The 19061-nt window shown below is 38.5% G+C and overlaps 1 protein-coding gene across 1 annotated transcript in view; it reads left to right on the top strand.

Moving 5' to 3' along the window:
• Positions 1–19061, top strand: part of LOC123750656 (glycine receptor subunit alpha-2) — a 255092-nt gene that overhangs the window by 217900 nt on the left and 18131 nt on the right. Inside the window, exons 5-6 of the mRNA XM_069332396.1 lie at positions 3611–3678; positions 10558–10784. Of these exons, the coding sequence (XP_069188497.1) occupies positions 3611–3678; positions 10558–10784 (295 nt within the window). The remainder of the gene's footprint in view (positions 1–3610; positions 3679–10557; positions 10785–19061) is intronic.

Genomic DNA, 19061 nt, shown 5'->3' with positions numbered 1-19061 from the left:
TTTGATAATTATAATTTTTTAATAATTATAGTTTTTTAATAATTATAATTTTTTATAGTTATAGTTTTTTATAGTTATAGTTTTATAATTTTCCTTACTAGCAGGTCGCTTACAGTTTTAGTTCTCTGTTTAGTGTGTAACTTTGTCAGTGGCAGAGGTCACTAGGAGCTTTGTATGTTAATAAGATTATCTGCGTACTTTACACCCTCAAATACAGACAGACACACACACACACACACACACACACACACACACACACACACACACACACACACACACACACACACACACACACACATTAGTGTGTGCTGAGAGGCAGGCCGAAAGAGCAGAACTCAACCCCCCGCAAGCACAACTAGGTGAATAAAACTAGGTGAATACAACTAGATGAATACACACACACACACACACACACACACACACATATACATGTGTGTGAGTGTGAGTACATACACATACACAAACGACCACCCACAAATATACACACCCACACACTTGACACATGCCTTTTACACTTGACACACACTTCTCTCATTTAACATATATTTCTCACACTTGACACACTCAACATTGAATACAAATATCACACTAAGGTACTTCACACTTAAATCATTTGTTACAGTTAACTTACTTTTCACACTTAACACGACTCGTAATTTTTGAGTCTCTTGACACCCTATATGGACCTATGGAGGACCTGTAGGGGCGTATGGGAATCTATAGGGACCTTAAAGTTTATTTGTGGACCTATAAGAACATATATAAATAATCATGGATTGTGATCACATTCTTTAACGTTACTGTTGATTATACAGTGGTATTAAGTTAATCTATTTTGATATAGTTTAGATTAATATTAATTAATATAGATTAATTATGTTATTTTGGGGCCTTTTAAACTTAAGAAGATATATGATAATTTGAATTTATTGGAGTATTTGTTAATTTAAAAAAAAATTGTGCAAATTTAATTTCCTTGTGTTGAATAAGTTACATGTTTAGTAACTAATGTCTTTTTCTTCTGCAGATTATATCAAACTTTTAGGTGACTGTAAATTTTGCCGAATTTTGCGCTGTGATGCAAAACATTGTTCTAATTTCCTCTCACAAAATTCATCGCACACTGTCGCAAGCAGTTGCAAAAGCCCTGCGAATTATTAGGCATAAAGTATATTAGCAAAGGTCACAGTGCTCATTAGCCCATTGAAAAATATTGAGTTACATGCTGGCAGCTGTGTGTGGTGTTTGTTTTGTTCAAGATAAGTCTCTTTGAGGCGCCAGCTGATATTATCAGTTGATTATCTCGCGATGGTGAGGAAGGAATTTATGATATCATGTTGCCAGGGGGTGTGTATATATAAACATTTTCACACTCTCACACAATATTTACACTCTGATGCAACATAGATATATACAGTTTACTACACTCACACAATATTCACATACACAGGTTTCCGCAGTCAATTACACTTTCATATAACATATGAAATGATATAACATAATAGCATCATATAACATAATGCTCTCACACAACATACACACTCTTACACAATACCCACATAACATACACACTCTCACACAACGTGCAATTTTTCACACAATATTCACACTCACACATTTAGATTTTCACATAACTTACATTTCCCACACAATATTCACACTCTCGCAACATACACACTCACACAACATACACACCCTCACTCAGCATTCCCACTCTCACAACATACTCTCACACAACATATACACGATCACATAACATTTACACTCACAGTACATACACAAAAAAATTAATACTCATGCAGCACGCACATTCACTGAACATTCACACTCCAAAAAAATTCCTAATGCCAAAATCTCATTAAAATGAGACCACCAATGATCACCGTAGTGATCACCGTAGACCACCAGTGATCACCGGTATACGTGATCACCGATCACGTATACCGTGATCACAGTCTTGGGAGGCAGACACTTGCACTACTGAGGATATTGCTATTGCTATCAAGAATTGCGACAAAGATCGTTAGCCCCGGCCAGACCCGGAATGTTGTGTTGCAGATACCGGACCAGATCCGGAGATAACCGTTTACGAATGATGATGACCACCCAGCTAGAGCTCTGCTGCTTGTGCACTGATCATCAGGTTCATTTTCTCGCTGATCGCACTTTGGAAATTAGGAATTTTGATTCTGTTCCAGAGGATCAATCAATATTAAGCGTCTCTCTCTCTCTCTCTCTCTCTCTCTCTCTCTCTCTCTCTCTCTCTCTCTCTCTCTCTCTCTCTCTCTCTCTCTCTCTCTCTCTCTCTCTCTCTCTCTCTCTCTTACTTAGGCTTGTTTGGTGAGCACGAGTCTCATATGTGTCTGACCCATCGTCCGTTATTTCTCAATGATCACATTAAATACAGTAGGCTGGGATCCCAGGCGGTCATTCTCTAACGGAAGGCCACCGTTAACAGGATCCCGAAGTGTGGAACGCACAAGTAACTGGTACGTGTTGCAGTTCCTGATGGGGCTATCAACGACTTGATCTTAGGTTTCCAGTCCGGATATCTGTGTTGTTATGCAGGTTGGAGGTTGTACCGGTGGAATGGAACAAAAACAATCCTTTCTGGTGCAAATAAACATTTGGTTACTCTACTATAGCTTTCTTTATACGTGTACTAACTCGTCTTGCACTCAGTTACTTGCAATATGGGATGTTTGTGCAAGAATTACATGATAGTGGAGATGTCTCGCTGATAATTTATTGCCCCAAAAACTTCCATTATAAGTAAACATCTTTGTATTTAAAAGTCAAATTACTCTATTAATTTGCTCCTGCTCGATGCTCGTATCAAGTCAGGAACAATATTGGTAAATGTCATTAAATTTCGAAGCAGCTGCATGACATACATTTGTTGATACGAAGACCAGGTGAGATACAGATTTATAAACGAGCATAAGCATCCCACACTTGGATAATCAATAGTTTCTTAAAATACCCGACGAGATGTCACAGAGGGAGGAGAGAAGCTCGTGGCTCTGAAACATTAGTAGAGGATTTGAGTTCTCCACTGAAGCAACACATTTCATCAGAGTTGCTACGGATGTGTTCCTCTCTCTGAACTACAGGCGCTTGTGTTGAGCGTTCACTGATTTCTATTTCCTGATAACCTCGGTGCCTTGTGCCGGCTGACGTTTGTTGGTCCGAGTTCGATGAAACTAACACTAAGAGGTTTGTGGCTTTATATTTACGTGGGGTTTGCGTTTAGTATGGCTTGCCATTTGCTATGTCAAACAGATAGTAACACAAACATACACACACATACTACACACACACATATAAACACACACACACACACACACACACACACTCACACACACACACACACACACACACACACACACATACACAAACACACACACACACACACACACACACACGCAAATACACACATGCTCACACACACACACACACACACACACACACACACACACACACACACACACACACACACACACACACACACACACACACACACACACACGCGCAAATACACACATGCTCACACACACACACATACAATATCTATACGACCTATATAACGCCGATGTTCCTCCTCCCTCAGGAAACCCGACGGTGGTATATTTCCACGTGACAGTCATGAGTCTTGACTCCATAGATGAAAGCTCAATGGTAAGTGTAATGTGCTTCTTAACACTTAACCCGCAACTATATATATATATATATATATATATATATATATATATATATATATATATATATATATATATATATATATATATATATATATATATATATATATATATGTCGTACCTAATAGCCAGAATGCACTTCTCAGCCTACTATTCAAGGCCCGATTTGCCTAATAAGCCAAGTTTTCATGAATTAATGTTTTTTCGTCTACCTAACCTACCTAACCTAACCTAACCTAGCTTTTTTTGGCTACCTAACCTAACCTTACCTATAAATATAGGTTAGGTTAGGTTAGGTAGGGTTGGTTAGGTTCGGTCATATATCTACGTTAATTTTAACTCCAATAAAAAAAAATTGACCTCATACATAGAGAAAAGGGTTGCTTTATCATTTCATAAGAAAAAAATTATAGTAAATATATTAATTCAGGAAAACGGCTTATTAGGCAAATCGGGCCTTGAATAGTAGGCTGAGAAGTGAGTTCTGGCTACTAGGTACGACATATATATATATATATATATATATATATATATATATATATATATATATATAACTGAAAATTCCACATTCCAGAAGGATTCGAACCCAGACAGCCAGGAGCCCTGTGCACCTTGGCATACCTGGTTCCTTAACCACTTCACCAAACTGACTGTACAAATATATTGGAAGTCGTGAGACTTATGTACCCATCATCCGGCAGCGCTCTGTGGTTAACTTGGCCATAGATATTTCCACGACACTTTTATGAAAATCAACATTTTATGAAATCCTTGAAACTTTTCAATATACAGGTGTTGTTTACTTATGTAAATGCTGTTGAGAAGTTATTAGTTAGAAACAGTCCTCGTAGTTATCTTGAAGTTATCTTGAGATGATTTCGGGGCTTAGCGTCCCCGCGGCCCGGTCCTCGACCAGGCCTCCTTTTTGTTATACATCCCCAGGAAGCAGCCCGTGGCAGCTGTCTAACTCCCAGGTACCTATTTATTGCTAGGTAACAAGTGAATCAGGGTGAAAGAAACATTTTTACCCATTTGACTCCGCCTCCACCGGGAATCGAACCCGAAACCTCAGAACTACGAATCTGAAGCGCTGCCCACTCAGCTGTCAGGCGCCTGACAGTCAGGCGTTATAACGGTGTCATTTGCAAAATGCCTTGTTAAGACTGTAATAGCTTCTATGAAGTTCAAACATCTAAAGAGTTTAAATTTAGAATTTCACAGCATAAATATTCTGGAAATCCTATTTTCAATTTCATCTCTGTGTGTTATTACTCAAAAGTCAGTCAACGTGAGCATCCAACATCTTGTCCATAATCTGAACTAGGATGAGTCTTCTAGTGTGAAACTTTGCCAATTCATAATAAACTCTCTGGTCTAGAGATTACTCACTGGCTGGAACGCTCACATTGCTTCCATGACTCTAGTGGTAATCTGTCGAAGCTTCAAAGCCAGACACCGGTGAGAACGTATGAACATTCGAGGTCCTTTAATACAATATAACTCAAGTTTGTAATTACAGCAGGAAGAGACCAAGGTGCGAGCCGTAAAATAACGCTTCTGGAACACTGCTCGCTGGTGACACATTCAATATTTCTCTTGGCAATTAGGGAGGTGAAGGATCAGGGTGGAGAGGGTGGTAGGTTAGGAAGCGAGAGGTTGAGGTGTTGACTTACTGTGTATTCATTTTCTCTCTCTCTCTCTCTCTCTCTCTCTCTCTCTCTCTCTCTCTCTCTCTCTCTCTCTCTCTCTCTCTCTCTCTCTCTCTCTCTCTCTCTCTCTCTCTCTCGCTCTCTCTCTCTCTCTCTCTCTCTCTCTCTCTCTCTCTCTCTCTCTCTCTTCTCTCATATTTTATCTTTCTTCTTTTCCTTATTAGGTCTGTTACTCATGTCTCTCTTTATTACGTCTCCCTTGTTATTTATGACAACTCGTCTTCCATGTGACCCTGAGTTTAATACCAGGTATCAATGGTATAAATATTTGTGGCGTCAAATGTTTGGAGATAATAACAGTAATCTCCATTTACCATGAAAATGTTGGCTTTATGATTATTACATTACATAAAATAAAAATAAAATAAAAAATCCGTACACTAAATAATCAAAATGTTTATAGGAAAAAATGTTTTTTGTGTACATAACATTTTATCCCTTCGGATATATCAGATGTAGAGAGAATGATAGAGAGTGAGAGAGTGAGAGTGAGAGAGAGAGAGAGAGAGAGAGAGAGAGAGAGAGAGAGAGAGAGAGAGAGAGAGAGGGAGAGAGAGAGAGAGAGAGAGAGAGAGAGAGAGAGAGAGAGAGAGAGAGAGAGAGAGAGTGGGAGTGAGAGTGAGAGAGAGAGAGAGTGAGAGAGTGAGAGTGAGAGTGAGAGAGAGAGTGAGAGTGAGAGTGAGAGTGAGAGTGAGAGAGAGAGAGAGAGAGAGAGAGAGAGAGAGAGAGAGAGAGAGAGAGAGAGAGACGAAATTTAATTAACAATACAGGACGCAATTCACAATCTCGTGCGGAAATAGAATGTTGTTAAACCTGACTTGCCCTTACAATGGAATACGGACCTAAAACATTTGAGACAACCGTCGTTCTAGCAACCAGTCTCTGATGCTCACAATTTGCATTACATCTTAGAGGGCAGGGATGAAGGTGTGGATTGCTGCTAGACATAATAGTGGTGTTTGAAGGAAAGTTTGAAGGCTCAGTTAAGTTCCGGTAAGTTACTTGCGCGATCCAACGTCCCTGTGAACATCAATCTTTTGAACGAGGAATTGTAGAGAGAGAGAGAGAGGGAGAGAGAGAGAGAGAGAGAGAGGGAGAGAGAGAGAGGAAGAGAGAGAGAGGGAGAGAGAGAGAGAGAGAGAGAGAGAGAGAGAGAGAGAGAGAGAGAGAGAGAGAGAGAGAGAGAGAGAGAGAGAGAGAGAGAGAGAGAGAGAGAGAGAGAGAGAGAGAGAGAGAAGGAAGAGAACGAGGGAGAATAAGAATAGTAGAAGATGAAGTAGAAATGAAACAAGGAATATAAAAATATACGAATGAAGAAAAATCAAAATAAACATAGAGATATAATAATAAATTATATTTATCAAATAATGAATATTAAAAGAACCTTCAATACTGAGATAAAATAATTAATATAGAAATTGTATAATGACAAAATAAATATAATAATAATAAAGTAAGAAACGAAAAAATAAATATAGACTTGTAATAAGGAGAAGACAATGGACGGAAACAGTGGGATTAAGGTCCAGTCCGCTATGAGATAATCCTGAAAAATCCCTTTCAGGGTTCTGGTTAATCCATTTGCAGAAGCTTAACGCAATTTGCATCACAAATGGTGTATCACACACGGGTGAACCTGATCTCTTTAATCTGGGCTCAGCACTAAGCCACGTGTTTAAGTTCTATCTAGCGTGAAAAGTCCCAGAAATGGGATGACAATCTTACCTTAATTTGACAAAGCAGAAGTCAAGGTCAGGATCTCATTTACTGGTTAGTGAGCATATTTGTATGTTTCTTTTACTGTCGGCCTCATATATGAGAAAGAATTTAGAATGAGAAAGAAAAATAGGACAGCAATTAAATATTATTTCTCGTAGTGAACATTTCCCTCTATTATGTTATTTGCTTGTAATGTAATTTTTAGCTTGTTTGAAGCTTGCAAATGTGTTCCCGGCTTCTAAAAATACCAAGAAAATGTAAATTATTCTCAATGGGAATTAAGTTAGTTTACATTGTCATCCCTCGAAAAAATTTGCTTCAGGGAACAACAACATTTACAGTGAAAGAGGTCACTTGTGAGGGACAATATTCGAGGAATTCGACAGCAAATTTAAAGATTCAATTATGTACCATTTGGGGGCACCATATTATCGAGTTTTATGGTACAGAGACCTCCACACACACACACTTGGTGTAGTGTTACTTACTGTAGTATAACAAACTGTAGTGCTACACACTGTAGTGTTACACACTGAAGAGTTACTGTAGTTTTACACACTGCTGTGTTACACACTGAAGTGTTACTGTAGTTTTACACACTGTAGTGTTACACACTTATTGTAGAGTTAGACACTTGCTATAGTGTTACACACTTACTGTAGTGTTACACACTGAAGTGTTACTGTAGTTTTACACACTGTAGTGTTACACACTTATTGTAGTGTTAGACACTTATTGTAGTGTTACACACTTACTGTAGTGTTACACACTTACTGTAGTGTTACACACTTACTGTAGTGTTACACACTGTAGTGTTACACACTTACTGTAGTGTTACACACTTACTGTAGTGTTACACACTTACTGTAGTGTTACACACTTACTGTAGTGTTACACACTTACTGTAGTGTTACACACTTACTGTAGTGTTACACACTTACTGTAGTGTTACACACTTACTGTAGTGTTACACACTTACTGTAGTGTTACACACTAAAGTGTTACTGACTCTAATTTTACACACTGTTGTGTAACACACATACTTCAGTGTTACACACTTACTGTAGTGTTACTCAATTTCTGCAAAAACACACTCGCACACTTTCTCTCACTTCCTCCCTCCCTCACTTATTCTCACGTTTCCTTCCTCCCGTTCTGCCTCTTTCTCTTCCATTATCTCTCTCCTTCCCTCCCCCCCCCCCTCTCTCACATTCTCCCTCCCTCCTGCCCTCTCCACCTCTCATTACCCCATTCTCCGTCACTCGATTGTCTCTCGCTTTACCCATGCCATTCTCTCGCTCTCTGGGCTCAACACGCCAGAATAATGTCAAATGAACGTCGGGAACGTTGGGCCAAAGTTATCGGGGTTGAATCAATGTCCATAACAGTTGGGATAAAAAGTTGGGAACACTCTGCGGACAATCAATCCCACATTTCAGACTTTATAGGACTCGTTGATTGTCGTAATAGAAGCCATTCCAATTTAATGGAGGGTCGACCCCTACAACCCTTGGACACATGGGTTGTTGGGATTTAATCAAAAATCATTTTGCAAAGTTTGGTGAGACTTGCCCTAAGCATTTGCCCCCTCCAACCTTGAGCAAGGAGATGGACAAGCAAGCACTCTTAGACAAGCTGTGGCTGAGTGGTTATATTACTGACCTGCCAAGGGGTATGGTAATCTAGCGAACCAGGTTCGAATCCAAGAGGGTTCATGGAATTTATTGATTTATATTGATTTGGGTGCTAATCAAGTTTTACAAACACACACACACACACAAACACACACACACACACACACATATATATATATATATATATATATATATATATATATATATATATATATATATATATATATATATATATATATATATATATATATATATATATATATATAATGTAATTTTAATATATATACTGTGTGTGTGTGTAGAGGGGTCCAGAGCAGTGCCCTGAATAGTTTGTCTCTCTCCCATCCCTCATACTTTTCCCCTCTCCCCATATTCCCCTGTTTTCCATCTTACCTCACTCTCCCCCAACCCTTTTCCTCTCTTCCTCCTTTTTTTCCTCCTCTCACCCCTCTCCTCTCTTTCCACCTCTCTTCCCGGTAATATCTCCAATGTTCACCCTTCCCCCCACCCTCCCCCGCTCTAGCTCCCCCCCCCCACCTCGAGCAGACAGACATTCCCATTTACGTGTATATATTGAAGAGGAACCCGTCTGCACCCAGGAATCTTCCTCCCCTCTTTCCACCCTTTCCCGCCCTATTGCACACTCTTCACCCCCATCTCCCTTTTGACCCCTTCTTTCCTCAACACGCCCTTGGTTCCCCCCCCCCCTCTCGTCCCTTCCCCCCTTCCTCCCTCACTCCCTTTACTCCCCCCCTGCTTTTTCCCCTCTCCCTCTTCTATCAGAAAATTTTAAGAAAATTTACTATTAATGAACACTGAAACAAATGTATTGCGATATCTAAATCTGTATAGGAATAACACTAAATATTTTACACTAGACTCCGTGAAAATCGCTGGGGAGGGGTGCATATAATTGTTAATATGTCGTCAAGAGTTTAACTTAGGTCTACCGCGATGTGTTTATGTCCATCCTGTACTCCAGACTATTCCCCCTGCAGAGTTAGGTGAGGCTAGCATTACGCGTCTGACCTCTACACTTGAACAAACAAATTGAGACACAAACACACAGACTGGAATTTTCTATTATAGTATAGCTTCCCATCCTCCTGTTAATATTGATATGTGGGCCATTGTACATATATATGTAATGGACAGTTACATAGAAGAATCTGACACTATTCACAGTAGCGAATCTGAAAAATAAAGCTAGAAACCAAACGTAAATATTCCATAGGCCTATTATAGCACATACATGTACTATATTAGGCCTCATAGAGCGTATATTAGGACTAGGAATGTTAGGTTAGGTTTAATTTTCTTTGCAACATCACTGCAAAACCTTTTCCGGTGTTTCCAGATTGAATAGTTCCGATCTCAACTTTCTAATTCCATATTAAGTCAATAAATATATATATATATATATATATATATATATATATATATATATATATATATATATATATATATATATATATATATATATATATATATACGATGGTCCTTATCGTTCCTATAAGTACTACCTAAACAGGAGGATGGGCTGAGTATATACGTATGTGTGTGTGTGTGTGTGTATGTGTGTGTGTGTGTGTGTGTGTGTGTGTGTGTGTGTGTGTGTGTGTGTGTGTGTGTGTGTGTGTGTGTGTGTGTGTGTGTGTGTGTGTTTCAAGACATTTTGTACGTACATAGTCTTTGTGGCTTAAATTATTCTTATTCATGTTTGCCCTTTGCAGCAAAGAGTAATGATGACCACGAAGAGCAAGCCTCTCTCTCCTGTCTCTCTCTTCTCTCCCGCAGACATATGCCGCAGACATCTTCTTCGCCCAGAGCTGGAAGGACCACCGCCTGCGGTTCCCGCAGAACATGACGGGGGAGTACCGCCTCCTGCCGGTGTCCTGGCTCAAGGACATCTGGAGACCCGACGCCTTCTTCAAGAACGCCAAGTCCGTCACATTCCAGACCATGACCATTCCTAACCACTATCTCTGGCTCCACCTCGACTCTACTATTCTCTACATGGTCAAGTGAGTGTTCCCTCGTACATGTCTATGGTATTGTGAGTTGCTCTTAACTCTCAGCCATTTTGGGAGTATTGTGAGGGGTTCGAAACTCTAACAGCTATCTCTGTGGTAGTGTGAGTTGTTGTAAGCTCTCGCCCATTTCTCTGCTATTGTATTGCGAGTGTCGCAAACTGTCGTCTATGTTTCTGTGACTGCAAGTGTTATCACCTTCATGCGTCGGGAAAGTGCTCCGGTTGACTTATCTCATAGATATGAGCGCACTTTCCCTTCACTTATTGGGCTAAATGAACTCTATGTTTCCTTATTGTTTTAGACTCAGTGATCATTATTCTCTCTCTCTGTTGAACTCACAGATTGATCTTCTACTCAATATCATCGTGTGGCTCATTAAACTCTCTAGAGTGGCTCGCTAGAAGCTGAGAGAGCTCTCTCTCTCTCTCTCTCTCTCTCTCTCTCTCTCTCTCTCTCTCTCTCTCTCTCTCTCTCTCTCTCTCTCTCTCTCTCTCTCTCTCTCTCTCTGTCTCTCTCTCTCTCTCTCTCTCTCTCTCTCTCTCTCTCTCTCTCTCTCTCTCTCTCTCTCTCTCTCTCTCTCTCTCTCTCTCACACACACACACACTCTCATCTCTCTCTCTGTCTCTCTCTGTCTGTCTCTCTCTCTCTCTCTCTCTCTCTCTCTCTCTCTCTCTCTGTCTCTCTCTCTCTCTCTCTCTCTCTCTCTCTCTCTCTCTCTCTCTCTCTCTCTCTCACACACTCTGTCTCTCTCTCTGTCTCTCTCTCTCTCTCTCTCTCTCTCTCTCTCTCTCTCTCTCTCTCTCTCTCTCTCTCTCTCTCTCTGTCTCTGTCTCTCTCTCTCTCTTCTCTACCCCTCTCGCTTCCTATTCCCCAAGGCTCACCAAGAACATCCTCACCCCACCTGTGCTTTGTATTACAGATTTTGATTTCTTGTCTTGTTTTCCTCCGGGTCGTGTTTCGGAGCTGGAAGTTTATATCCAGTTATAAATCCAGCGTTGTCCTGCCCAATTCGTTGGGGCTCGAGATTGGAAACATATAGAATTCATGACGGTCTTGTCTTATGTGACCCAAAGCGTAAGGAGTTAGGCACAAACACACACACACACACACACACACACACACACACACACACACACACACACACACACACACACACACACACACACACACACACACACACACACACACACACACACACACACACACAGGACAAAGAACAGAAGACAATAGGATTAGTGGCAACAGAGCTAGGAATCAATACATTAATATACAGAGAGCATCAGTTGCTGGAAGAAGGCAAATGTAATACGAATTTTTAAAAAAAGGTGATAAGGAAGTGACACTTAACTACAGACCAGTATCACTGACAAGCATCCCCCAGTAGAGTTCTTGAAAGAATAATCAGGTTAAGACTGGTTACACACACACACCTAAAGAACAGTAGAGCATATATATATATATATATATATATATATATATATATATATATATATATATATATATATATATATATATATATATATATATATATGCAGAATCCAGAACATGGATTCAGAGAAGGGGAAATCATGCCTATCAAAACTTCTGGAATTCTATGATAAAGTAACAAGTTAAGACAGGACAGAGAAGGATGGGCAGTCTGCATATTTTTGAACTGCCAAAAAACCTTTGACACAGTACCGCATATAAAGTGTTTAAGGCAGATATTTCATAAAGTAAAGAGCCGACCGCAACTGGCCTATGACACTCCCCTCCCACACATGCTTCATGTGGGAAAGTTGGCTGAGACTAGCCCCAAGCTTCCGGACAGCAGTCAATGTCTCTGAACAATTGGTTTAGGTCGAGGCTTTAACAGCTGGTTCTTATTCACAATCCACGTTTGTTGTATTTACAAAAAATGGTTTTATTTACATAAAAGGTTTATTTACAATATAGATTTTAGAATAAGGCAATGAAAGGGATATTTTGATTGGAAAAGAGAAGTATTGTGAAAAGTTAAGGGATGTTTTTATTATAAAAGAGAAATATTGTGTAAATTTAACCAACATGGCGTCCGTCCAATTAAAAGAGGGAGCAATCTCCCTCCATAGGGCAGAGATGTGAAGACAATACGTTACCTCCGGTGATGCATTGAGGTGCAGACAGGAAAGAATGTATCGATCACTTTCCCACTCGTTCTTCATCAGTGTTAGCAAAAATGTTACTTAATAAACAATTTAAAACTATTGGGAAAATTTTGCATAATGATTCTATATGAAAAAGTTGTGAAAGACTTCTAAAGATATTACAAAGTGAAAAAATTAAAACGCTCAGTAATACGCTTGACTTTTTCTGTTCTAAATGATGATGAGAGGAAGAGAGTGTGTGGGTGTATGTGTCTTTACTATTATGTGTATTTACTTGTATATTTACTATATGTATTTACTTGTGTATTAAATCCACAAAAATGAGCAAGGAACACGAACTTCTGTACAAAATATATCTCATTACCACTACAAACAGATTTAAATAACATGAAAAGCCGTTTGCAAAAAAAAAAATACAATTTGGACTTCTATCATGGAAGAATACGATGATGGTTTTGACTGAATTTAACTGCGTATTATGTAATTGTATCACGATCAATCTTACATAAAACAGACAAGTCAGAGGTTTGAAATGCAGCCTTCTAATATTTCAAAAAATCCCTGATAATACAATTGACGAGAAACAAGCATCTAAACGTTGTGTATATCTTCATGGCTAAGATTAATTAGTACGATTTGGTAATTAATTAATGCTAGCTCTTATCTCTGTGGATATGAAATCAAAAAATTTAATTTTTGTTTTAATGGTGTATGATATGACCATGTACCTGTCGTTGCTTTGGAGCTATATAAACAAACATGAAAAGTGAGCTCAAGTTAATTACTTGATAAATTAACTCCATTGAAATTAATTATCCAGCATTAAATTTGGGTGGGTTTTTGCCCGCTGCTATAAAGACTTCACAGAACATCATACAACCATATTCATTTGTTATGATTTAATCTTTACCTAGTCGTTATTAATATTATTATTATTATTATTATTATTATTATTAATGGAGCCAAACTCATGAGACGCAGCTTACTCTTGGTACTACTTTCACTATTATACATGCTTTTCAACTTTACACACAAAACAAGAAATATTGTTTAAACATTGTCGATTTAACCAATGAAAATACTGAGAAATATGCTTTTAAATATATATATATATATATATATATATATATATATATATATATATATATATATATATATATATATATATATATATATATATATATATATATATTTATATATACATATATATATATATATATATATATATATATATATATATATATTTATATATATATATATATATATATATATATATATATATATATATATATATATATATATATATATATATATATTATAGTGGAAAACTGACTATTAATAATTGAAGTAAGTGCTGTTTTAATAATTTAGGAAATGCAAATCAAAAGATTCTTGTTATTCTGTTTACAAGTTTGTGGTCGATGAGCTAACGAGTTTATGAGTCTTTTAGTCTGAGAGTCTGTGAGTCTTCATGAATAGGAGTTTCTGAGTCTGTAGAATGTGAGTCTCTGAGTATGTGTCTATCAGTCGGTAATATGTGAGTCAATGTGTGTATCCGTTTGAATATCTGCGAGTCTGTGGGTCTGTAATACAGGAGTTTGTCAGTCTGTAAACCTGAGTCAGTATGTCTATGACTCTGTAAGTCTGAAGTGCACGAGTAAATGAGTTCGTAAGTCAGTAGCTCAACTGATTATAAGACATAAAAGAGTCTGTTCGTTCAATTGTAAGGCAGCATTGTAATCCTTTAGAATTGTTCAAAAGCAAGCTCTACTTCAAACCATCACCACCAGGAACTAATAACATTTTATAAAAATTGCCTTATAGCATTGACTCCAACATCATTAATAAATAATCCGTCTAAAAGTATTCTCATTAAATTTGGTCAATGAAGCCAAAATGAATTAATTTATATTTGACATGAATGATCCATCAGATGAACATTGAAGAAAAATATATATATAGCTGTAAATACAATGAGCTTGATCTTGGTATTGGCTACAGTTTAGAGAAATGGGAAGCAAGGTTTCGAATTATTTAAATACTTTTATGTCATTAATATCAGAGGTAATGAAATGTTATGGGTTAGTTCCTAAGATTTATTTATGCTAGATTTAATAATATTGTTCTTAAAAATTTCGTTGTAATATATATTACCCATATCCATCAACACAAAACTTACTTACCAACTGTAAAAATAATAATTCAGTAAAGCAAATTGTATGTGTCAACTCACAAGAGTTTTATGAAATATGAATAAAAATCACTAATATTTCGTTATTATGCATTTTTCCATCTATCAATATGACACACCACTGGACATCAAACCACCTTACTTAGAAACTGTCCAACGAATGGCTGGTTATGCGACCCAATAGCGCGTTCTGTGATTGAACCGCAAGTCCTGTCACTGAACAGCGTGCCCTGTGGCCGCACAGCTGGACCTGTGACCAAACAGCGTGCCCTGTGGCCGCACAGCTGGACCTGTGACCAAATAGCGAGTCTTGTGGCCGCACAGCTGGACCTGTGACCAAATAGCGAGTCTTGTGGCCGCACAGCTGGACCTGTGACCAAATAGCGAGTCTTGTGGCCGCCCAGCTGGACCTGTGACCAAATAGCGAGCCCTGTGGCCGCACAGCTGGACCTGTGACCAAATAGCGAGTCTTGTGGCCGCACAGCTGGACCTGTGACCAAATAGCGAGTCTTGTGGCCGCACAGCTGGACCTGTGACCAAATAGCGAGTCTTGTGGCCGCCCAGCTGGACCTGTGACCAAATAGCGAGCCCTGTGGCCGCACAGCTGGACCTGTGACCAAATAGCGAGTCTTGTGGCCGCACAGCTGGACCTGTGACCAAATAGCGAGTCTTGTGGCCGCACAGCTGAACCTGTGACCAAATAGCGAGTCTTGTGGCCGCCCAGCTGGACCTGTGACCAAATAGCGAGCCCTGTGGCCGCACAGCTGGACCTGTGACCAAATAGCGAGTCTTGTGGCCGCACAGCTGGACCTGTGACCAAATAGCGCGTCCTGTTGGTATTTGCGTAACGTTGGGATCTGCACCAAAATTAATTTTAGTTATTTTGCGCAAAGTTGCAAAACAGTCGACCTTCCAAAAGAAGGTTGCAGGAAGGTTGCAGCTTGTAACCAGATTACAGGAACATCTGGTTGCAACTGAAAGGAAGTTCTGGCGAAATATTATTTTTATTATTATTATTATTATTATTATTATTATTATTATTATTATTATTATTATTCCTGATATCATTGAAGTTATACTTTTTACTTATTTCTTTATATTGGACGTTATTATAATATTAATTATTTTAATAATTAATTTATATTTTTAATTTTAAAACGTGCGTTATTAATGATCTCATAAACGATATAAGATTGAATGTTTTTTTATTAAGAGAAAATAAGATTTTCTCATTAACTTGTACTCACCTATTTGTGCTTGCGCTTTGGCTCTTTGGTCCCGCCTCTCAAATGTGAATCAACTCATGTACAGATTCTGGAGCCTATTGGGCTCTATCAGATCTACATTTGAATCAGTATTTGCAGTCAGCCTCCACCACATTACTGCCTCATGCATTCCATTTATTAACTACTCTGACACTGACAAAATTCTAATGTCTCTGTGGCTCATTTGGGTACTACGTTTCCACCTGTGTCTCCTTCATCGTGTTCCACCCATGCAAAATAGTTTGTCTTTGTCCACCCAGTCAATTCCTCTGAGAATTTTATAGGTGGTGATTATGTCTCCTCTTACTCTTACGTCTTCCAGGGATGTGAGATCTATCTTTTGTAGCCTTTCCTCGTTATATATACCTCTCAGTTCTGGGACTAGTCTGGTGGCATGCCTAGGAATCTTCTCTTAACTTTGTCTTGCGTTTAACGAGGCATGGACTCCAGGCTGGAGCTGCATACTCAAGGATTGGTCTGACATAAGTAATACAAGGTTCTAAATTATTCCTTAAACAAGTTTCTAAAGGCAGTTTTCCGGTAGGTGTTTGTTTTCAGTGACATGTTATACACCATAGAGCGTGGCACAGTGCTTTTGCGCCTTCTTTTAGTATCCATTGTGAGATTCTGTTACTGCCAACAGCCTCTGTCATTTTCACATCCAACAGATTCCATTTGACCTGATCACTGGTGAGCTCAAATTCCTCCAAGGTTGCTTGGTTTGTCGCCTCTTCTCTTAGTACATTCGCTTCGCCTTACTCTGTTGTGGAGACCTCCTGGAATCTCTTGTTGAGTTCTTCACACACCTCCTTGTCATTATTTGAGTATCTATTCTCCCCTTTTCTCAGTTTCATCACTTGTTCCTTCACTGTTGTTTTCCTCCTGATGTGACTGTGGAGCAGTTTTGTTGGGTCTTACTTTACTCGCGATGCCATTTTCATACTGACTCTCTGCTTCCCTCCTCATTCTGAGGTACTCATTCCTGGCCCTCTGCTACCTCTCCCTCCGTAAACCTGTGTAAACAGACCTATTCAAAATAACCCTATAAATGATTAATGTCAGTAATTATATAGAAAATGTAGATAACTATATTTAGAAGTTAAAAAAAATCAAGACAAAATATATAAATAAATTAATAAAAGTAACTAAATAATTTTATAAAATATATCAGCAATTTCATTAATCATAAAATTAATAATGATTTTGTTATGAGTTTGGATATTCCAAATTTATTTCAAATTATAGTTAATCAAAGTCATAAAGTCCCAATGTAAACAAACAAGTGATAATTAATTAATCATCAGTGTGACTAAATGAACAAATTGTTTTGATATTGCCAACAAGCAAAGCTATTATGCAAATTTAAAAAAAAACAATCGAAAATCTCGCGGTAATGTCCTAGCAAATCAGGTTAAGTAAAACGGACATTGTAAATTTGCATTTTGAATGACTCGGGTCCGATGTTTCTATATAGCAATTAACATACAGGAAAAATGTGGGGGGGGGGGGGGGTTATGAACTAAGTATACCTGACATCTTCACTTACAGCTTGGACATATAAGGAGTCGTGTCTAGAACCTGAACAATACTCTGGATACGAAGTTTACCAAGGACAGAGGGGGCTCACAGAGAGGGGCTCACAGAGGGGGCTCACAGAGGGGGCTCAAATTGGTCCGAGTGTAACAATGACTCTGTGTCGTCACTCAATCACCGTTAGCCATGGGCAGCCTACGTCGAATTCAATTCACTATAGGACTTGGTAACCCTCTGTCATCATAAAGGGTTAACCATCTTCTTTATAATTTGAGTTTTACAACTAACATAGAAATACGACCAAACCTAACAAAGCCTACCTAACCTAACCCATCATAACCTAACCTAAACTAACATAATTAAGTCAGTAATTTATATTCTTAACATAGAGTAATTATCTTAATTCAAATAAACCAGTTGATTTTTTTTTAAATAACGAAAATCACTCTGCCTATTAGACATTATCGGGTTTTGCATAGTAGGTTTTTCATAGATAGAGCCTTGCACAGATAGATACAGAAAAGATATTTAAGATATAGTAATAAGGTATTGCTCACGTATCGAGTAATCCAGCATGTTTACTTTTGTAAATGAAATCAAATCCTATTTGAGATCACTGGCAAACCTATCACTTGTTTTTACCTCTGTTTTAGTGAGATATTTATTTACAATGTTCAAGAGGCTGAAAAAAAGAACCAGCATAAGAATTTGCCGCGAAGTTCTCTTCAAAATCCTAGATAAGATTCCTCTTTCAATATATATTTAAGATAAGCATCCGTCTACTTGATCTGTTTAATTTAAACGTTTTCCCACATAATCTGTTCCATACTTTCTCTTTTTAGCAATTGTCAGGAGGATTGGCGTTATATAGGATGTTAATATTGTTCAGTCGACCATTGCGTTCATCGTTTAACTGCGTGTGTTTGTGTCAAAGCAATTTAAGTCAAACGAAATATCAGGGAATAATATCGGCCGTACAGTTCAGGTTGGCGAGAGAAATAACAATCTTTAAGGCTTAAGCTTATATTGTCTGGGGCGCAGTAAGTCTTAGATTGAAGGAATGGTCTGTTGTTGCCTGTGTGGCCGGCTTGTGTGGCCTGCTTCTGTGGCCGGCTTCTGTGGCCGGCTTGTGTGGCCGGCTTCTGTGGCCGGC

The sequence above is a fragment of the Procambarus clarkii genome, chromosome 27, assembly GCF_040958095.1.
Source record: "Procambarus clarkii isolate CNS0578487 chromosome 27, FALCON_Pclarkii_2.0, whole genome shotgun sequence".
NCBI classification, from domain to species: Eukaryota; Metazoa; Arthropoda; class Malacostraca; order Decapoda; family Cambaridae; genus Procambarus; species Procambarus clarkii.
This window is presented reverse-complemented; position numbering and strand designations above follow the sequence as displayed.